This window comes from Mesoplodon mirus (genome assembly GCF_964341445.2).
Source record: "Mesoplodon mirus genome assembly, chromosome: 4".
In the NCBI taxonomy this organism is placed as follows: Eukaryota; Metazoa; Chordata; class Mammalia; order Artiodactyla; family Ziphiidae; genus Mesoplodon; species Mesoplodon mirus.
The window spans coordinates 72,904,766-72,928,380 of record NC_138979.1 but is presented as its reverse complement, the minus strand read 5'-3'; the positions used below and the strand labels follow the sequence as shown (position 1 = coordinate 72,928,380).

Genomic DNA, 23,615 nt, shown 5'->3' with positions numbered 1-23,615 from the left:
AATAGTAACCCAAATCAGGCACTACATCTCTATAGGGACACTAGGGAGCCAAGAATCTATGAGACTGGAAAATGGTTGTGAACACAAGAACACATGTTTCTGCTTCAAAACTCAAGATTTCTGCTTGGGTACTCTCCCATTACAGTTTGTCAGAGAAGCCATCCTTATTTGAACAGATACTTTAAGTACCATTGGCTTTGCTGGGTCACAAGACCCACATTGCACTTCAGGCTCTGTAATAAAGCACCTAAAGTGCTTACTTCTGCCACTCAGAAGAACTAACCCAATGCCCCACAGGCTATCAAGATGATTAGGGTCCCCTCAGGCTGGATATATTATGACAGAAAACACATGAGTTTACCGAGTCCAGGGATAAGAATCAAAGAGAAATCCAATCATTCTTCTGGGTCCCTGGAAGACAAACATAGGTAAACAGACTACTTAGTCCCCTGACTTCCATATCTCCCACTGACCCTAATATCATTTTGTATATGCAGGGAATTAAAAAAATTCTAACCAGAATGGAATTACTACTGAAATTCTGATTATTTTTCTTTCCTCTGGGCACAGTCACCCTGGTGAATAGCTCCTTTCCTCTGGGAAAGACTTGGAGGGAGAATTGCAATATAGACAAACCATGAGGCTGGGATCCTTTCAAAGGGACCTGTTCAACAAAGGGGCTCTGAGTCTATGTATTGTATTAAACCTATGGCCAAAATGAGTCCATAAACCCCCATTATGTCAACAGGTGCTACAACACCCTGGCCCTAGTTCTTCCCCGATTTATATAATCTGGTATATATTACCAAGCAGAGCCTTCATAGGCTTTGCATCTGTGTCATTGCTACAGACCTTGGGATCAATTAGCCTTTGTCTCAGATGCTGTGGATCAGATTGCTCTGATTTATCTTCCATTCCTAAGGCTTACCGTGGCCATTGCATCTACTGCCTCTGTAAGTTAAGTCATGCCACTTAGCCATGATACTCTAAGAGTTAAGGTTCATGGCGGCATCTCCCACCATTGTTTGCAGTCTCCACTGAGCTTCCATGGATGCTAGAAGTCTCTCACTGAGGCCTTTCTAGTCTCTCGGTGAGGGCAATGTCCTTGAGAGTCCCTGCTTGTGGTTAGATGGTGAATGGATTAGTTACACATGGTGGACCCACTCCTTTTCCACCTCTTAAAGACTTGGGCCTTTTCTTTCTGGTTTATCAAGGAAGTGCCAGCATCCCAATGTCTTTGGCTATGAATACAGGTTTCAAGTCATTTTACTCAAATGGTTTCATTGTTAAGCTTTAAAACAAATTGCTGATACTGTTTAATTCCTTCACCTATAAATTGCAGTCAGCCCAGTCTTATAGCTGGTCCTTTCTGTTTCTAATATCCTTAAAGTAACTCCCAACAAGCTTCACAGACTCCTGTGAATACAAATATTCAAGAAGTTGCAGTCTCTCAAGTGTGTCTGCAAACTCACTGGGGAATAGAACCTGAAGTTCGCCTTCTGGACTGTGCTTAGAAGTGACTTGGTGTTTGGCCCGAAGCAATAAGAGCATCACTAGAGAGGCTACTGGCCCAGGGTGAGTCTTTGAGCAGTTTTTAGAACAGAGAAGCTAGTTTGGTGTGATGTTGGAGGTTCAAACATGCCACTCCAATCCTTAGGGTCCCAAAGCATGAGACTTTATGAAGATTCTCTTTTACTTACAATTCCTGCTCTGCAACCAGTACATTCGGGGTCTGAGCATAAACTCTGTTTTTAATTTACAAGTAATCAAGTGAGAGAAAGTTCTATATGTTACTTTTCAGTAGAGAGTAACTGTGATTGATTTCTGTGGATCTCTACGGAACACTGCTAACCTTACTTTGACATTTTAGCACATTGTTTAGAAGTCCTTTTAAAATTTTTTAAATTTTTTACATTTTACTTTTTATTTTTTACATGTACATGTGTATATATTTTTCAAATTCTTTTCCCATTTACGTTATTACAATATATTGAGCAGAGTTCCTCTTGCTATACAGCAGTTTCTTGTTGGTTACCTATTTTAAACATAGTAGTGTGTGCCTGTCAATCCCAAACTCCCAGTCTATCCCTCCACCCCACCTTTTACCCCCAGTAACAATTAATTCATTCTCATAGTCCGTGATTCTGCTTCTGTTTTGTAAATAAGTTCATTTGTATTATTTTTTTAGATTCCACATATAAGCAATATCATATGATAGTGGTATTTGTCTGGTTTACTTCACTTAGTATGATAATCTCCAGATCTATCGATATTGCTGCAAAAGGCATTATTGCATTCTTTGTAATGGCTAATATTCCACTGTATATATGTACCACATCTTTATCCATTTATCTGTTGATGGACATTAGAGTTATTTCCATGTATTAGCTATTGTATAAACAGTGCTGAAATGAACATTGGGGTGCATGTATCCTTTTGAACCATTTTTCTCCAGATATATACCCAGGAGTGGGATTGCTGGATCATATGTTAGCTCTATTATTAGCTTCTTAAGGAAACTACTTAAAGTTCTCCATAGTAGCTGTACCAATTTACATTCCATGGCCTTCTGAAATATTCTTTTCCAAACAAAAGTGTGTTTAATAAAAAGTAAATGTTGGCCATAGTAAAAATAATTCTCAGAAATTCACTCCATGAGGTCAAGGTTTTCAAGGCACTGCAGAAAGTAGTGGCTACACACGAGTTCTGAAGTGTTTAAAGCCATATTTCCAGCATTGAAAATATTTTTCTTCATTTTTCCTAGGTATCTAACATTGGGCAAGCCTCAGCTTTCTTATCAGTAAAAGGGCGACAACAGTACCTCCTTCACAGAGAAGTACTGACCGATACAGCGCATGCAAAGTTCTTAGCACATAGTCTTCCATAAGGGACAGCTGCTATTGTAATTTATCTGCGACAGGGCCTGCAACTTTGGTGACAGACTAGGGAAAACTTGACAATTCTGGTAAGAGGAAGGGATTAATGGACTTGAAATGTTTACCAGCATTCAAGCATAGATCGAAGTAATCCAAGAAGTAATTGTTGAAAGTATCAAAACAGATACTTCTGAGCAGTCCAATTGACATCTGAAAACCAAATGCAAAGTTCAGAAGCCTACATTAAGTTGTAGAGCAGAAGTAGAAGCTGGCAGAGGTGGAAGAATATGTCTCATAGCCCACCCTACCCATCATTCTTCCAGTACCTATCCAGGAGCAGATAGTCTGTCTTGCTGAAGTCATAATAGACGAGCTAGGGAACTTGATGTTTGTTTTCATTAAATTGTGCTCCGTTGAAATTAACCAAAGCAGAATGTAAAATTTTTCTTTCCTTGGTGGTGGCAGTTGCCATTGGTTTGCAGTCCTGGTGGCAAAGGCAGGTTTTTACTTTAGTGTGGGGCTGCAGCCCTTTCTCAGGAGCGGCTATTCAGACTTTGCAGGTAGTCATTTCTCGCTTCCCCACGCATGGATGGTGTTGGAGCTGTAAACCGGAACCCTGCCCACATTCTTTAACCTACGCCTGAACTGCAGGTGAAGCCCTGGAGGCTGGCACCTCCTTCCTTGGCTTGGCTGGAGCCGGGTTTCATGCTTTCCATGGGTGGGGGAGGGGTGGCTTGTTCGGAGTGTGGTGTCTCTTTCTGGGCTCTAGCAAGAGTGGAGGAGAAGGGCACATTCCTTGGTCATAAGCCACTTGTAACATTCCCTCTCTTAACATTTGCAGAATCTTCTGGGTAGGGCTAGCACAAGGGTGAGCTTCTGAGAGGAGTAGTTGGTGTTATAACCCCCTTGGTGTGCAAGGACCCACATGTGGACCTGAAAGGGTCTTAGCAGTCCCCTTTCCAGGCCTCCTGTTTGGCAACCTACAACCAGAAAGACATTTACTCTTGGTTCAAATATTTCTGCCAACATGTGCATTTATTTGTATTAGAAGTACAAATGTAGGAATCCAAATACAAATACAGAGGGCGGCCCAGCCCGCCCAGAGCAGGGTACAGCGGGGATCAGACAGGTGAAGGGAGGCGCAGCGCCGCCCGTGTCGCCAAGGCACATTAGGCACGGTGTGCCTGCTTTTCACTAGGACACCATGGGCTGCCCAACTAGTAGGGAGTCACGTTCTTGATAGAGAGGAGGAGGACAGCGTAACCCTGGACCAAGAGTCAGAACCTCCAGTCCCTCACAAGATGACAGTAGAGAAAGGACTGTTTGAAACCACTTGATGAGGGTGGGGACCCTGGCCTGGCCCTCAACCCACTTGCCTAGAAAGGGACCAGCACACACATTTGTCCAGGGCGGCTCCTCTCCCTGTATCAGGCTCCTCTACACTGAGCACTCAATGCAGATTCCTAGAGGCTCTCAGATTCTGAAATCCATCTCCCTTCCTCCCACTTGGAGGAGATGAATTCATAAGCAGGAAGGATTCCATCCAGGTTGAGAGCAGACATGTGCATCTTTTCTCCCTTTCTACCTGAGGCATTTCCTAGGGCCCCTGACCGTTTTCCTTTACACAAAACATTCAAAAAGAGAAGACTGCACACTATGGCTCTTACACGTGGCACAGTTCACACTAGACCTGGTACATTCTCACATTATATGTGAAAGCTGTGTCCTAAACAAGCGCTACAGTGGCTATATGCAACCTACATCTTGAAGGACTACTTTTGGCTTAGTTAAAATAGACCACAATGCACAAATGACCAAAGAATCACTCAGGTGCACCCTAGTGAAAAAGTGATGATCTGATGCTCTTAGTAAGATGCAGGTTTGTTTGGACTCCAAAACAACCTCTGATCAGGTATTAAACTTGATTTTCTTTTTAAAGAAAGAATGTGGTCCCACTCTTACAGGAAATATATTGTCAGTTCCTCTCTCTCTTTTTTCCTTAAAATGGTTAAGAAGCTAATATGCTATTATTAGGAAACTGTGCTCCTCTTTGTTTCAACTATGTTTGGGGTAATACAATTGGAGTAATACACACGCTAATAAGTTTTTCCTGTTTTACCACTGTAATGGGGACACAAATTCACACATCACTGCATGTAAACACAAGATGGCCTCTTACTCTTCACAAGACAACCCAGGCCCAATCCCTGAAAATTGTTGCTCTCTTAGAATCTTCCAGAGAGAATGCATTTGTGAAGAGTGAATATTTCGTTTAATCCAGGAGCAGCTTGTAAAGAAAAACATATGTAGTTGCACATACATATGTGTGTAAACATTGTTCACTAGCACAAAATTAGTCATTTTGAAGGTCAAGAATGATTGAAAGTATCATTTTAAATGTTTTAATACTCTAAACAGCTACTGTATAATAAACACTGTAAATTTCATCAATATATTTTACCTGTCTATTTCTATCCAAAAGTAAAAATTCCAAGATATATCAGAAAGGTTAGACCTAAACTGGGTAATAAGAAACATATTGATATTCCTCTTGGGCTAACAAAATCTGAGGTGTACACAGAGCATTCTTCTTAAGGAAAAGAGCTTTTAGCCAATTTAAATTTAACTTCATGAGAAGGAATTAAAAAGCCAAATGCAGTAAAAGCAGCAACAAAAAACAAAACAAAAAAACAAGAAAAGCCCAAAAGCAACCAAAGAACAATTAGATGGAATATCTTTCTAAGGAATAATTTTAAATTCTGATTGAGGCAGTGTAGACCGATAGGACTTCGGGACAAAGAGAAGCTCTGGAAATGTTTTAGGCGAGCCAAATTTTCAACTATGATCTGCATATTTTATATTTAAAGTGAAATCAAACTTTTCCATTTTTAAGTTCTAATTTTGTTATAGTTTGGAAAAGACATTAAACATTTCTGTTGAATGAATAGCTAAGGACTAGCGTAGAACATGAAAAAGGACATAGTTGACAGTTTTGGTGGTGGTGGTGGTGATGATGATGGTGATGATGATGATGATGATAATGCTGATGTAGCATAGTTTATTTCTTCTAAAATCCTATCATATTCAGCTGCCAACTTTAAAATGTAGTCAGCAAATTATAAATTTTCTATCAATATTTATCTTTTAAATACATTGAAAGTCACTTCAAACAAGCTTTTTCTCTTTTCTTTTTCATTTTTTAACTTCCCTGTAAGCTTCACGAGCCATCCTGCTCTAACCAGGACATGGACTGAATAAATGGCACAGGTTAGCTGATTGGTGGACGGGTTCACCGGAACTGTTAGGTGATAGAGTGGTCTGATCTCATCGAAGTGACTGAAGTGCAGTTCTGTGTGCAGCTGACAAAGCTGACAGGCCAAAACTTTCCTCTTGTAAATACGAAGAGCACGTGAAAGGACCTGTTGTAATAAATACTAACTAAATCAAAGCACTCATCATTTGTTGCTGAAAATCAGTCTGACAGTAAGTTCCTCTACTTTTTAATGGAAAATGGGAACTTTAGTATTGTATTTTGTGAAAAACTGGTTAGAAGGAAAAATAGAATCTCAAATAACTAGAAAAGAAGAAAATGTAGCAGCCACTTTCTGAGTCTGGAGGATTTCATTATTGGCACTCGGTCTTCACTGTTCTCTCCAACCTATACAGTTTAAGTTATTCAGCAGTTGTATTGATAGAAGACCATCCTTCCCTGCAAAAACCACTATCACCCTCACATTGTAGAGCAACCCATTGGGCTGGGAAAACTTTGTGTTGTGTTTACAAATGCAAAAAAACCATAGTGGAGGAGGTAGGTGACTATCTGGCTAATACAATCAAAATGATTTACATTTCCCTCCCATTACCTGAATCATACATTCATATAGTGTTGCGTTATGTGTGTGAGTGTGCATGCTTCTGTCTTTTGTCTTCCTAATTATTTTCTAGTTCATGTTCCTATATAATACAATTTTAAAAACCAACTTGGTTAACTCAAAACGTTGCAGACTTGTTAGTGTATGTTCGGCTACTTTCTTAGCACTGATATAAAAATTTGGTGTTTATGTGAGCAGAGTAATAAGATGTTTTATTCACATTAAAAACCAAAGCATCATTTAACCAGAGGACATTTTGAAAAAAAGTAGGAAACATTCACCATTTTAACCTGAATAGAACTAGGCCAGACTTATATCCTGGAATTGCTAACTTGTAATCATAAGAAATTGTAAAAGGAGGAGTGGAAATGCCTTAATGTCTAGTCTTCAAAGATTATCAGATATTTTAAATTTAAAAGCCATGGTTTCATATTTCCAGAGCTATGACTAACTGAGGTGTTTTCTTATTTTCCCAATATATACGTGTTTTCTCCCCATAATAATAGAAACCTTTTTTTTATAGTAAAATGTAAATCACCAAGGAATATGAAAAGGGGTCTGTCATTTAGCCCGAATTTTATTTTTTGGCTCTTTGGATGTGATCATTCAATGCAGTGGTACTGCTGAACTGTGTGAACCTGAAGGTCTCCTACAGGCAAATTTGAGAAAAAAAAAGGTATAGATTACACTCTTCCTCAGTTTAGGGCAATTAGAAGGGCGCTTCAACAGAAAATTGTGAATTTTACATTTACAGTGTGTTCACAATCTGGTACTTTCCCTCTTATTTACATGCACTTTTCTGAATATTTTTAATGTGATCAGGTTCTCAAGTCTAATAGTAAACATTTCAATGGACATTTACATCCAATTATGCTTATCCTGAGTCATTCACTTTTTTCTTTTTACAGAAAGAAATTGAAGATGAAATTTCATACATATATATGTATATAAATGCTAGCACACTGGTGTGTTTGTTTAGATCAGTAGAATGACTGAGGTTGGAAGGAGGGAATGTTGGATTCAGAAAACAGAGATGATGCAATACATATCATTTCATAAGAGTTACCAATTATGCTCAAATATTGAATGGCCTTGAAACGAGAGGCATCAGTAAACATTTTAAAATGTATAATTGGACTAAATATGTTATAAAAATGCTTTTAGGTTATTTTATTCCCCAAAATTTCACTGGCAAATTCAGTTTCCTCCAGAACTTCTTTTAAGAAATAACAGATTGAAAGTCTTCATATTGTTAGAAGTTATAAAGTAGGGAACTGTGTTTGAAGAACAACTTGGGCTGCCCTCCGTGAGTGGAATGTGGTCAGGACACCTCCAGAGCCCCTCCCTGTGGGTGAGTGTGAGGTTGATGTATTAGAGACAGGGTGAGACTGCTAGTAGGTGAAATTCTCCAAATGAGGAGAAATTTCATTTAGGCCAATAAGTTCAAACTGTTTCTCTACATATACTCGTTGTTATTTTATGTTTTAAATTGGATTCTCCAAATAAAAGCCAATTGGCTTGTGCCTATGTAGCAACTAAAAAATCAAATGGCAGGAAGTTGACGGGAACTCAGTATCTCACATTATATAGACATCCTTGAAAACTGTGTAATAAAAATCAGTATATCTGCATTCACTTGATACTAAACTATGTTCATACAAATAGACTAATATCAACTTTTTCTGATCTCTTCCACTCTCATCCCTTCTGTGTCTCATCTGCATTCAGTAAAGTGTATGAAATTAGCACTTTTTTATATTTTTTCTTCATAATGTTTTATCTTTTTTCTGAGTTATAATATGTCCAAATACATAATTAAAATAAAATGTAATTTCCAATAAAATAAATACAAGTTTCTGGGTGAGAAAGATGAAAAACACAATTAGTATGAAAATTTTAATAATGCCAACAGATGTTTATCTGTTAATCTACCGGTAGGACATTTTCTTTTCCTATCAATGGTGGAAAGCTTCTGAAGAGTCATGTGAAGTACATCCTAGAATCCAGTTATAATAAAGAACTAACATCAAGAAGCAAGTTGGCTTTGTGTTATAAAAATATCAAAAGAGTAATAATTTAAAGCTTTTTTTCTTTGGAAACTTGCTATATATCCATATTTCAAAGTATAAAATAATTTTTTCTTCAAAATGTATCACTGATCATAGCCATTACCCATTTTTTTGCATCTAAATTTGATTTGACTGGAAAGTTAATATTCATTAAGAAAGTTTTGTAAAAATTCTATCTACATTTCTTTCACACTCTGGAAAACAATTTCAAAACAATAGCTTGTGAATGCTGTATACTCATCTTTGCAAGATAATCAGTGAACTCATAAATAGCATATATTCTGGGGTTCACCTTGGTCTAGTAAAACACAGCTCAAGGTAAAATGTTGAGCTACTGGTGTTCAAAGATAATAAACATATTTGACTTTAGCTACATGAGAATTTTGAAAATTCAATCTTTTTCTCAACTGAAAACTTGTGGATGATGCATATACACCCTTCCCAAGCTTAGGGTGAAGTTATTAGATAAAAGAATGTCAACCAGTGAAGATGGTGCCAGAGCAAAGAGGCCACAGAGAAAGGAAACTGGGAAACTCACTGCAGTTCGCACTTGAACTCAAACTGCCTGGGCGCTGAGATCAGTAGAGTGTATCATGGTCACCTGTGACTTCACATACATGGACACCGGTGCTGCCAAGTGTTGCAAAGAAAAGACACAGAAAGGGTTGGGGCCTAAGAGAGATATTTGCTTGTAGGTTTCACAGATTTCTTCACAAGGAAAATTCGCAGCTGCTTCCAATATCCAAAAAATATATCACCACGTTACAGATTCAGTTAGGATTTGCAAGAATATCACTTTAAAACTCAATTAACCCATTTGTGTGCTCGCATATGTGTGTGAGTCTGAAATAAATAATAGAAATATTTGCCACATACTCCTACGCTGCTCAAAGATATTACATAATTTCAGATAAACTGAGTAGTATCTTTCGTTGCTACTCCAATTGATCACTATTGGTCTGGGTAGGGCCAAAGTTTACAAGGAAACCTAACACTCTTCACTTATCACCAGGAGGAATATTTAGAGATACAGGTATCCCACCCAATAGACCAAGTTGAAGAGCAGGAACGATGTAGGGAAAAAGACCCGAGAATATGAGTCTAGTTCCAAGATGTCTATGTGAATACGCCCTTTTCTCCAAGATCCTGATTTGCATTCTTCATAGCAGCAGAAGAAGCTCTGACAGTCTTTCCCATCCAGACACTCATAGACACAGGTATCTTCCAATTCCTGCCAGTACATAGAATTGTTTAGGGTAACCATTGTTGGTGGTGGTGGACTCATATCAAGGAGAGAATAGTTCTGCTGGCAACAAGAACAACACAAATATCAACATGAGATGAATCAAGAACAGCCTGAGGTGTATCAAACAATAAGTACAGTTTATGTCTGTTCAATAAATAAAGAGGACAGTGCCATGCCCACCCCCATTCCTGCTCTGAAAAGTTCAGTCTTTGCAAATCTAATGCAAGAAAAACTACAGTGCAGTTTGCAAATCTTGTATTTTTTGGGTTACTGATAAGGGAGAATAAGCATATTTTCAAATGTGTATTTGTCATTTCAAGTACCCGTTCTGCCTACTTCTCTTCTGATTTGGAGTATACACACACACACATGTATATATAATTCCAATAATGTTTTTAAAAATGCATATAATAAAATGTGGAGAAGTAAAGTTCTTTTTTTTCTATTATTAAACATTTTTTTTAAAAAGTGTATAAGGATGATGAGAGAATCTTCTTGTTCCATGAAATTAAGGTGAAAAATGAGTTTTCAATGTGTGGATACCAGATATTTCTTGTCATCTCTAGATAGCCAAATTTTGTGTACAATTGGAATGTTATGTTTTCTACTTCACAAGCTCTCCTCCTGATTTTGGAAGTCAGTATGGAGAGATAAGGAGACAGGAGAATTTACAGTCACGCGTAAATGAGAATAGTTTGATTAAATATATTTGTAGCTGTGTGGCGTCAAACCACACAGAAGCAGGTAGAGATGTAGAGCATTCGGTATTACTACTGGTAGCCTTTGGGGACATCCTTTTAATTGGGAAGTGATTGTGTGTGAGGACCGACTTGAATCAAGATGTCCTCGTCCTACTGTGCACAAGCCAATAGCCAGTCAGGAGCATCATGGTGCAGCTGTCTACTTTCATCTACAATTCTAGTCAAAGGGCAGAAATGAAAATCTTGCTCTACCTTAGGTTCTAATGTGGACACATATTTTCCCTCTCCCAGAGAGGGTGTAAATATCACCTGAAGGTTTGTTGAAAAAAACAGATTCCTGAGTCTGAAGTATTGGTATCTTTCCAACAAGCTCCAGTTGGAAACTATCTGCCTTTATTAAAAATGGCACATGAGTTTTGACAGTGTTCAGCAAGATTTTTATCATTTTATTTCTTCAACCCTTTGTACCTTTGTAGGGTCACACAGAGAAGTTCAGCCATTTCAGGCAGGCAGGCCCAACAGAAGGAGCTGACTCAAAATGGACATCAGAAGCTGTGCAGGGAAAGCGACAGCTCACTAGAGAGTCAGAGGGTGCTCAGGAGGTCCCCGGCTAAAAGCAATAAGATCTCTGGGACAACAGAAAACTACACTTTTTAAAAGGCATTCCATAAATTTGTCAAAAAAGTTCAAACTATGCCGTAAATAGAGATATTTTTTTGGAGGAGGTTTAATTATTTTTTTACATCAGTATGTTTTACTTTATATTTGGCAACTGTCCAAATGTTCTTTAGAGCAAAAAGGGAAAAAGATTATGGTCTATCGTCCAATGCAAAATTAAGTCTTGTGCATAGTTTTTATGTCAATTTACTCTTTTTAAAAACCTTTTTATTGTAGTATAATTGTTTTATAATGTGTTTTGTTCCGCTGTATAAGAAAGTGAATCAGCTGTAGGTATACAGATATCCCCATATCCCCTCCCTCTTGCGTCTGCCTATCACCCTCCCTATCCCACCCCTCTAGGTGGTCACACAACACCGAGCTGATGTCCCTGTGCTATGTGGGTGCTTCCACTAGCTATTTACAATTGGTAGTGTATATATGTCAATGTTACTCTCTAGCTTAGTCCCAGATTACCCTTGTTCCTCCTCGTGTACTCAAGTCCATTCTCTAGGTCTGCGTCTGTATTCCTGTCCTGCCACTAGGTTCATCAGAACAATTGCTTTTTGATTCCAATTATGTGTTAGCATACGGTATGTCTTTCTCTCTTCCTGACTTACTTCACTCTGTATGACAGACTCTGGGTCCAGCCACCTCACTACAAATGACTATTAAGTTTCACTTTATGACTAATCCATTGTACATATTGCCACATCTTCTTTATCTATTCATTTGTCGATGGACAGTTAGGTTGCTTCCATGACCTGGCTATTATACATAGTGCTGCAATGAATATTGAGGTACATGTCTCTATTTTGAATTATGGTTTTCTCAGGGTATATGCCCAGTAGTGGGAGTGCTACATCATATGGTAGTACAGTTTTGGTTTTAAAGGACCCTCCATACTGTTCTTCTTAGTGGCCGTATCAATTTACTTTCCCACCAACAGTGCAAAAGGGCTCCTTTTTCTCCACACTTTCCCAGCATTTATTTGTATATATTTTTGAAATGTCCATTCTGACCGGTGTGAGGTGAAAACTCGTAGTTCTGATTAGAATTTCTCTAATGATTAGTGATGTTTTTCATCCTTTCATGAGTTTGTTGGCAATATGTATATCTTATTTGGAGAAATGTCTATTTAGGTCTTCTGCCCAATTTAGATTGTTTGTTTTTTGAAATTGAGCTGCATGAGCTGCATTTTGGAGATTAATCCTTTATCAGTTGCTTCATTTGAAGATTTTCTTTTTTCATATATATAGTTTGCTGGGCAAAAGCTTTTGTTTTGTTTTGTTTTTGTTTTTGTTTTTGTTTTGCGGTACGTGGGCTTCTCACTGCTGTGGCCTCTCCCGTTGTGGAGCACAGGCTCCGGACGTGCAGGCTCAGCGGCCATGACTCACGGGCCCAGCATCTCCGCGGCATGTGGGATCTTCCCGTACCAGGGCACGAACCCGTGTCCCCTGCATCAGCAGGCAGACTCTCAACCACTGCGCCACCAGGGAAGCCCTGGGCAAAAGCTTTTAAATTTCATTAGGTCCCATTTGTTTACTTTTGTTTTTATTTCCATTTCTCTGGGACGTTGGTCAAAAAGGATATTTCTGTGATTTTTGTCTTACAGTTTTCAAAGCTTTTGACATAATTCAAGACCCATTTATGAAAAGACTCTCCAGAAAGTGGACGTAGAGGGAACCTACCTCAACTTAGTAAAGTCCATATATGACAAACCCACATCATCCTCAATAATGAAAAACTGAAAGCATTTCGTCTAAGACAGGGAACAAATTTGCTTACTCTCACTGTTATTATTCAACAGCATTCTGGAAGTTTTAGCCACGGCAATTGGAGCATAAGAAATAAAAGGAATCGAAATCAAAAAGAAGCGGTAAAAATTTTACTGTTTGCAGAAGACATGCTACAACACCTATAGTACCCTAAAGATGCTACCAGAAAACCGCTAGAGCTAATTATTGAATTCGGTAAAATAGCAGAATATAAAATTAATGCACAGAAATTGCTTGCAATCCTATGCACTAATGACGAAAAATCTGAAAGAGAAATTGAGGAAACATTCCCATTTACCACTGTAAGAAAAAGAATAAATTTTCTAGGAATAAACTTTCCTAAGTAGACAAAAGATCTGTATGCAGAAATCTATGACACTGATGAAAGAAATTAAAGATGATACAAACAGATGGATAGATATATAGCCTGTTCTTGTGTTGGAAAAATCATCACTGTGAAAGTATACTACCAAAGCAATCTACAGGTTCATTGCAGTACCTATGAAACTACCCACGGCATTTTTCACAGGACTAGTATTAAAAAATTCACAATTTGTATCACAACACAAAAGACTACGAATAGCCAAAGCAATCCTGAAAAAGAAATACGGAGCTGGAGCAATCAGCGTCCCTGACTTCAGATATAGTACAAAGCTACAGTAATTAAGACCGTATGTTACTGGCACCCAAACAAAACTAGATCAATGGCAGGATAGAAAGCTCAAAGATGAACTCCGCCTACGTGGTCACCTTATCTTTGATAAAAGAGGCAGGACGATACAATGGAGAAAACGAGCCTCTTCAATAAGTGGTGCTGAGAAAACAAGACAGCTACAAGTAAAAGAATGAAATTAGAACACTTCTTAAAACCATACACAAAAATAAACTCAAAATCGATTATAGACCTAAATAGAAGGCTTGACACTATAAAATTCTTAGAGAAAAATAAAATACATATTTTAATTAACGAGTCTCCAAGGTCATCTTTAGCCCAGCCAAGTTCCTCCCCGACTCACTCCTGTTTCGCCTGTTTGTATAATGCAACAATGTGACTTTCTCAGAACCGCTGTGTTTCCTGGCAGCAGGTACTACTGCACACTCAAAGTGGACTAGCCTTGCATATTATGGGTTTGTAAACCGAGGCACAGAGTTGTTTGGACAACTTGCCCCAAAGCAATGTATGGTCATCAGTGGAGCCAGCTGACCCTCATCGCCGAGAGGCTGCTCATCTCTGCTTTTCCTTTTTCGGAGATAGTGGCCCCTGAACTAAACTAACATGTGGATATTTCAGAAGAGAGTTGAAGACATTATCATCCAAATCCCCCTTCCCCTTTCCTCTGAACTTCTGTTGAAGTTCTCTCTGATTGTGTCTTTGCACATGGCCTGGAGCTTTTTCTCTCTAATTGTTTTTCTATGTACTTTCTTCAGGGTCATTACACTTTCCTGCTTAAGAAAAATAAATTCTTCTAGCTTCGTAGTTATTCCTTCTTTTGACAGTATCATTTTTACACCAATGATGTCAATATTTCTTTCTCCTCTCCCAGAACTCTGGCTGTGTGAAGGCTGAGAATGGAGAAAGATATAATGTGCTCTCCGGCCTCAGGCTATTCGTTCTGAATTGTCTCTGTTATTCAGCATCATCCACTCCCACCCGTTCACTTTACCTTTCAGTGCGTTGTTATTTGGCAGCATTTGATGGCCAAAACTATATGTTCACTGTGTAAAAATGGCCTTACCTTCTGTCAGAACTACAATGATAAACACTTGAAGAGGATATTGATGAAAATTGGCCAAAATGCACTGAACATAGGGTGCTGATCAGCAGTTAGAAAACCACTTGTGGTGTAAGCTTGGGCATAAATTATTGTCAATTTCTGAGTTCACATGTATAAAGGAATACAAATAGCTATATGTAAAAATTGTTATATGATAAAAGCAGTAGCTCAAAAAAAGCGGTAGCTCACCTCAATGATTTAAAGACATATTTTTCAATTTTCAATAAATTCTTACATTAAGCCACACACTCAATATTCAAGCACATTAATAATTAAACATAACAATTTTTTAAAATTGTGAAGGCTTATTCAATATTTAACAGGCCTTATGTTTTCAACATCTCGGCGTCCTTTCAGTAGAATAGGTGTTGTGAGGATAAATGAGTTGATACATGCACTGGTGGAATGCATTTTGGCAAAACCTGTGCAATCTTTGGCCTAGCCATTCTGCTTCTAGGAATTTATACTAAGTAAATAGTTACAAGTATGTACAGAACTGTAATGATAAAAATGTGTTTAAGGCCCCGGAGGAAGATGGCGGAAGAGTAAGACATGGAGATCACCTTCCTCCCCACACATACATCAGAAATTCATCTACACGTGGAACAACTCCTACAGAACACCTACTGAACGCTGACAGAAGACCTCAGACCCCCCAAAAGGCAAGAAACTCCCCACATACCTGGGTAGGGCAAAAGAAAAAAAGAATAAACAGAGACAATAGGATAGGGACAGGTCCTGCACCAGTGGGAGGGAGACGTGAAGGAGGGAAGGTTTCTACACACTACAAGCCCCTTCGCGGGCGGAGACTGCAGGTGGCGGAGGGGGAAGCTTCGGAGTAGCGGAGGAGAGCACAGCAACAGGGGTGCGGAGGGCAAAGCGGAGAGATTCTGGCACAGAGGATCAGTGCCCTCAGGCACACACCAGCCCGAGAGGCTTGTCTGCTCGGCCGCCGGGGCGGGCGGGGCTGGGAGCTGAGGCTCGGGTATCGGCTTTCAGTCGGAGCGCAGGGAGAGGACTGGGGCTGGCGGCAGGAAGAGAGCCTGAAGGAGTTAGTGCACCACGGCTAGCCCGGAGGGAGTCCGGGGAAAGGGTCTGGAGCTGCCGAAGAGGCAAGAGACTTTTTTCCCTCTTGTATCCTGGTGTGCGAGGAGAGGGCATTAAGAGGGCTGCTTGGGGAAGCGCTGGAGACAGGCGCGAGCCGGGGGTAAGGCGCGGACCTCGGAGACGGGCGTGGGATGCTGGGGCTGCCGCCGCCGCCGCCGCCGCCGCTGCGGGGCCTGTGTGCGAGCGCGGGTCACTGTCCGCACCGCCTTCCGGGGGGCCTGTGCACCCCGCCACTGCCGGGGTCCCGGGACCTGGGGATGACTTTCCCGGGAAAGCGCATGGAGCGACACGGGCTGCTGCAACGTCATGCCGGCCTCTGCCGCCGCAGGCCCGCCCCATACTGCGCGCCCCTCCCTCCCCTCTGCCTGAGTGAGCCAGAGCCCCCGAATCAGCGGCTCCCTTAAACCCGTCCTGTCTGAGCGAAGAGCGGACGCCCTCCGGCAACCTACGCACAGAGGCAGGGCCAGGTCCAAGGCTGAGACCCGGGAGCTGTGAGAGCAGAGACAGGGAAATCTCTCTGTGCAGCCTCTGAGGCAGAGGATTAAAGCTCCACGGTCCATTTGATGTGCCCTGCGTCTGTGGAGTGCATGAATGGACAGCGAATCATCCCAAATTGAGGAAGTGGACTTTGAGGACAAGATTTAAGACTTCCCCCCCTTTTCCTCTTTTTACAACGAATTATCCCAAATTGAGGAGGTGGACTTGGAGAGCAAGATTTTTGATTTTTCCCCCTGCTCTCTTTTTGTGAATGTGTATGTGTAATCTTCTGTGTAAGATTCTCTCTGTATAGCTTTGCTTCCACCATATGTCCCAGGGTTCTATCGGTCCGTTTTTTTTGTTTTGTTTTTTTTTTCAATAATTACTTTCTAATTTTAATAACGCTACTATATTTCATACTTTATTCTATTTTACTTTACCTGCTCTTTCTTTTTTTCCTACCTTCCCTTCCTCCCTCCCTCCCTCCGCTCCTCCTTTCCTTCTTTCTTTTTCTTTCCTCCCTCCCTCCCTCCCACCCTTCTTTCCACTTTCTTTTTCTTTCCTTCCTCCCTCCCTCCCTCCTATCTTTCTTTCTTTCTTTCCTTCCTACCTCCCTCCCTCCCTTCTTCCATTCACTCTTCCTTTTGCTTTCATTCCTCCCTCCCTCCCTCCTTTCTTTCCTTCTCTCTTTCCATCCTTCCTCCCTCCCTCCTTTCTTTCTTTCTTCCTTCCTTCCTTTCTTCCCTTCTTCCTTTCTTTCCCTCTCTCTTTCTTTCTTCTACTAATTCTTTCTTTCTGCTTTTTCTCCCTGTTATTCTGAGCTGGGTGGATGAAAGGCTCTTGGTGCTGCAGCCAGGAGCCAGTGCTGTGCCTCTGAAGTGGGAGAGCCAACTTCAGGACACGGGTCCACAAGAGACCTCCCAGCTCCACATAATATCAAGCAGCGAAAATCTCCCAGAGATCTCCATCTCAACACCAGCACCCAGCTTCAGTCAACGACCAGCAAGCTACAGTGCTGGTCACCCTATGCCAAGCAACTAGCAAGGCAGGAACACAACCCCACCCATTAGCAGAGAGGCTACCTAAAAACATAATAAGGCCATAGACACCCCAAAACACACCACCAGACGTGGACCTGTCCACCAGAAAGACAAGATCGAGCCTCAACCACCAGAACACAGGCATTAGTCCCCCCCACCAGGAAGCCTACACAACCTACTGAAACAACCTTAGCCACTGGGGTCAGACACCAAAAACAACGGGAACTACGAATCTGCAGCCTGCAAAAAGGAGACCCCAAACACAGTAACATAAGCAAAATGAGAAGACAGAAAAACACACAGCAGGTGAAGGAGCAAGATAAAAACCTACCAGACCTAACAAATGAAGAGGTAATAGGCAGTCTACCTGAAAAAGAATTCAGAATAATGATAGTAAAGCTGATCCAAGATTCTATTTCCAAGATCCATAATCTTGGAAATAGAATAGACAAAATGCAAGAAACAGTTAACAAGGACCTAGAAGAACTAAAGATGAATCAAGCATCGATTAAAAACACAATAAATGAAATGAAAAATACTCTAGATGGGATCAATAGCAGAATAACTGAGGCAGAAGAACGGATAAGTGAGGTGGAAGATAAAATAGTGGAAATAACTGATGCAGAGCAAAATAAAGAAAAAAGAATGAAAAGAACAGAGGACAGTCTCAGAGACCTCTGGGACGACATTAAACACACCAACATTCGAATTATAGGGGTTCCAGAAGAAGAAGAGAAAAAGAAAGGGACTGAGAAAATATTTGAAGAGATTATAGTTGAAAACTTCCCCAATATGGGAAAGGAAATAGTTAATCAAGTCCAGGATGCACAGAGAGTCCCATACAGAATAAATCCAAGGAGAAATACATCAAGGCACATATTAATCAAACTGTCAAAAATTAAACACAAAGAAATCATATTAAAAGCAGCAAGGGAAAAACAACAAATAACACACAAGGGAATCCCCATCAGGTTAACATCTGATCTCTCAGCAGAAACTCTACAAGCCAGAAGGGAGTGGCAGGACATAATTAAAGTGATGAAGGAGAAAAACCTGCAACCAAGATTACTCTACCCAGCAAGGATCTCATTCAGATTTGATGGAGAAATTAAAACGTTTACAGACAAGCAAAAGCTGAGAGAGTTCAGCACCACCAAACCAGTTTTACAACAAATGCTAAAGGAACTTCTCTAGGCAAGAAACACAACAGAAGGAATATACCTACAATAACGAACCCAAAGCAATTAAGGAAATGGGAATAGGAACATACATATCAATAATTACCTTAAATGTAAATGGACTAAATGCTCCCATCAAGAGACACAGAGTGGCTGAATGGATACAAAAACAAGACCCATATATATGCTGTCTACAAGAGACCCACTTCAGACCTAGAGACACATACAGATTGAAAGTAAGGGGATGGAGAAAGATATTCCATGCAAATGGAAATCAAAAGAAAGCTGGAGTAGCAATTCTTATATCAGACAAAATATACTTTAAAATAAAGACTATTAGAAGAGACAAAGAAGGACACTACATAACGATAAAGGGATCAATCCAAGAAGAAGATATAACAATTGTAAATATTTATGCACCCAACATAGGAGCACCTCAATACATAAGGCAAATACTAACAGCCATAAAAGGGGAAATCGACAGTAACACAATCATAGTAGGGGACTTTAACACCCCACTTTCACCAATGGACAGATCATCCAAAATGAAAATAAATAAGGAAACACAAGCTTTAAATGATACGTTAAACAAGATGGACTTAATTGATATTTATAGGACATTCCATCCAAAAACAACAGAATACACATTTTTCTCAAGTGCTCATGGAACATTCTCCAGGATAGATCACATCTTGGGTCACAAATCAAGCCTTGGTAAATTTAAGAAAATTGAAATTGTATCAAGTATCTTTTCCGACCACAATGCTATGAGACTAGACATCAATTACAGGAAAAGATCTGTAAAAAATACAAACACATGGAGGCTAAACAATACACTACTCAATAACGAAGTGATCACTGAAGAAATCAAAGAGGAAATTAAAAAATACCTAGAAACAAATGACAATGGAGGCACAATGACCCAAAACCTATGGGACGCAGCAAAAGCAGTTCTAAGGGGGAAGTTTATAGCAATACAATCCCACCTTAAGAAACAGGAAACATTTCGAGTAAACAACCTGACCCTGCACCTAAAGCAATTAGAGAAAGAAGAACAAAAAACCCCCAAAGCTAGCAGAAGGAAAGAAATCATAAAGATCAGATCAGAAATAAATGAAAAAGAAATGAAGGAAACGATAGCAAAGATCAACCAAACTACAAGCCGGTTCTTTGAGAAGATAAACAAAATTGACAAACCATTAGCCAGACTCATCAAGAAAAGAAGGGAGAAGACTCAAATCAATAGAATTAGAAATAAAAAAGGAGAAGTAATAACTGACACTGCAGAAATACAAAAGATCATGAGAGATTACTACAAGCAACTCTATGCCAATAAAATGGACAACCTGGAAGAAATGGACAAATTCTTAGAAATGCACAACCTGCCAAGACTGACTCAGGAAGAAATAGAAAATATGAATAGACCAATCACAAGCACTGAAATTGAAACTGTGATTAAAAATCTTCCATCAGGGCTTCCCTGGTGGCGCAAGTGGTTGAGAGTCCGCCTGCCGATGCAGGGGACACGGGTTCGTGCCCCAGTCTGGGAGGATCCCACATGCCGCGGAGTGGCTGCGCCCGTGAGCCATGGCCACTGAGCCTGCGCGTCCGGAGCCTGTGCACCGCAACGGGAGAGGCCACAACAGTGAGAAGCCCGCATACCGAAAAAAAAAAAAAAAAAAAAAACTTCCATCAAACAAAAGCTCAGGACCAGATGGCTTCACAGGCGAATTCTATCAAACATTTAGAGAAGAGCTAACACCCATCCTTCTCAAACTCTTCCAAACAATATCAGAGGAAGGAACACTCCCAAACTCATTCTATGAGGCCACCATCACCTTGATACCAAAACCAGGCAAGGATGTCACAAAGAAAGAAAACTACAGGCCAATATCACTGATGAACATAGATGCAAAAATCCTCAACAAAATACTAGCAAACAGAATCCAACAGCACATTAAAAGGATCATACACCATGATCAAGTGGGATTTATTCCAGGAATGCAAGGATTCTTCAATATACGCAAATCAATCAATGTGATACACCATATTAGCAAGTTGAAGGAGAAAAACCATATGATCATCTCAATAGATGCAGAGAAAGCTTTCGACAAAATTCAACACCCATTTATGATAAAAACCCTGCAGAAAGGAGGCATAGAGGGAACTTTCCTCAACATAATAAAGGCCATATATGACAAACCCACAGCCAACATTGTCCTCAATGGTGAAAAACTGAAAGCATTTCCACTAAGATCAGGAACAAGACAAGGCTGCCCACTCTCACCACTCTTATTCAACATAGTTTTGGAAGTTTTAGCCACAGCAATCAGAGAAGAAAAGGAAATAAAAGGAATCCAAATTGGAAAAGAAGAAGTAAAGCTGTCACTGTTTGCAGATGACATGATACTATACATAGAGAATCCTAAAGATGCTACCAGAAAACTACTAGAGCTAATCAATGAATTTGGTAAAGTAGCAGGATACAAAATTAATGCACAGAAATCTCTGGCATTCCTATACACTAATGATGAAAAATCTGAAAATGAAATCAAGAAAACACTCCCATTTACCATTGCAACAAAAAGAATAAAATATCTAGGAATAAACCTACCTAAGGAGACAAAAGACCTGTATGCAGAAAATTATAAGACACTGAAGAAAGAAATTAAAGATGATACAAATAGATGGAGAGATATACCATGCTCCTGGACTGGAAGAATCAATATTGTGAAAATGACTCTACTACCCAAAGCAATCTACAGATTCAATGCAATCCCTATCAAACTACCACTGGCATTTTTCACAGAACTAGAACAAAAAATTTCAAAATTTGTTTGGAAAAACAAAAGACCCCGAATAGCCAAAGCAATCTTGAGAACGAAAAACGGAGCTGGAGGAATCAGGCTCCCTGACTTCAGACTATACTACAAAGCTACAGTAATTAAGACAGTGTGGTACTGGCATAAAAACAGAAAGATAGAGCAGTGGATCAGGATAGAAAGCCCAGAGATAAACCCACGCACATATGGCCAACTTATCTTTGATAAAGGAGGCAGGAATGTACAGTGGAGAAAGGACAGCCTCTTCAATAAGTGGTTCTGGGAAAACTGGACAGGGACATGTAAAAGTTTGAGATTAGATCATTCCCTAACACCATACACAAAAATAAGCTCAAAATGGGTTAAAGACTTAAATGTAAGGCCAGAAACTATCAAACTCCTAGAGGAAAACATAGGTAGAACACTCTATGACTTAAATCACAGCAAGATCCTTTTGGACCCACCTCCTAGAGACATGGAAATAAAAACAAAGATAAACAAATGGGACCTAATGAAACTTCAAAGCTTTTGCACAGCAAAGGAAACCATAAACAAGACCAAAAGACAAGCCTCAGAATGGGAAAAAATATTTGCAAATGAAGCCACTGACAAAGGATTAATCTCCAAATTTTATAAACAGCTCATGCAGCTCCATAGCAAAAAAACAAACAACCCAATCCAAAAATGGGCAGAAGACTTAAATAGGCATTTCTCCAAAGAAGATATACAGACTGCCAACAAACACATGAAAGAATGCTCAACATCATTAATCATTAGAGAAATGCAAATCAAAACTACAATGAGATATCATCTCACACCAGTCAGAATGGCCATCATCAAGAAATCTAGAAACAATAAATGCTGGAGAGGGTGTGGAGAAAAGGGAACACTCTTGCACTGCTGGTGGGAATGTGATTTGGTACAGCCACTATGGAGAACAGTATGGAGGTTCCTTAAAAAACTAAAAATAGAACTACCATATGACCCAGCAATCCCACTACTAGGCATATACCCTGAGAAAACCATAATTCAAAAAGAGACATGTACCAAAATGTTCATTGCAGCTCTATTCACAATAGCCCGGAGCTGGAAACAACCTAAGTGTCCATCATCGGATGAATGGATAAAGAAGGCACATATATACAATGGAAAATTACTTAGCCATAAAAAGAAACGAAACTGAGCTATTTGTAATGAGGTGGATAGACCTAGAGTCTATCCTACAGAGTGAAGTAAGTCAGAAAGAGAAAGACAAATACCGTATGCTAACACATATATACGGAATTTAAAAAAAAAAAAAAAGGTCATGAAGAACCTAGGGGTAAAACGGGAATAAAGACACAGACCTACTTGAGAATGGACTTGAGATATCCTCAAGGGTAAGGGTAAGCTGTGACAAAGCGAAAGAGAGGCATGGACATATATACACTACCAAACGTAAGGTAGATAGATAGTGGGAAGCAGCCGCAGAGCACAGGGAGATCAGCTCGGTGCTTTGTGACCGCCTGGAGGGGTGGGATGGGGAGGGTGGGAGGGAGGGAGATGCATGAGGGAAGGGATGTGGGAACAGATGTATATGTATGACTGATTCACTTTGTTATAAAGCAGAAACTAATAAAAAAAATAAAATAATAATAATAATAATAATAAATTTAAAAAAAATGTGTTTAAAAGTGAAAAGGTGTGGATTAGCCCTGTGTCCAGCCAGGATTGTGCATCAATCATGAACATATGATACAATTATTAAAATGATCCTATAAATTAATATTCTGACTCAGAAATGTATTCATAATTATTTTTGAATTACAGAAATATATATGGTATACACTTTTACCCAGGGGGTTAGAAAGAGTGATTTTTTTCCCTTTATTTTCCAAATTTTCTGAATTGGACTAATTTTTAAAAATTAAATACATTTTTTGAAGGGAGTACATGCATTATCCATTGCCCTCCAATAGGTGCATATGTAAACTATATTTTTCAATTGTAGTTTATTCAGAGTTCTCAGAAATATTTG

General features: G+C 39.7%; 1 protein-coding gene across 1 annotated transcript in view; it reads right to left on the bottom strand.

The window, feature by feature from the left end:
• Window positions 1–9,838: 9,838 nt before the first annotated feature.
• GABRG3 (gamma-aminobutyric acid type A receptor subunit gamma3) overlaps window positions 9,839–23,615 on the bottom strand; it is a gene marked incomplete at both ends in the record, with an annotated part of 443,214 nt that continues 429,437 nt past the window's right edge. The window contains one exon of the mRNA XM_082619044.1: window positions 9,839–10,120. Within this exon, the coding sequence (XP_082475170.1) occupies window positions 9,839–10,120 (282 nt within the window). The remainder of the gene's footprint in view (window positions 10,121–23,615) is intronic.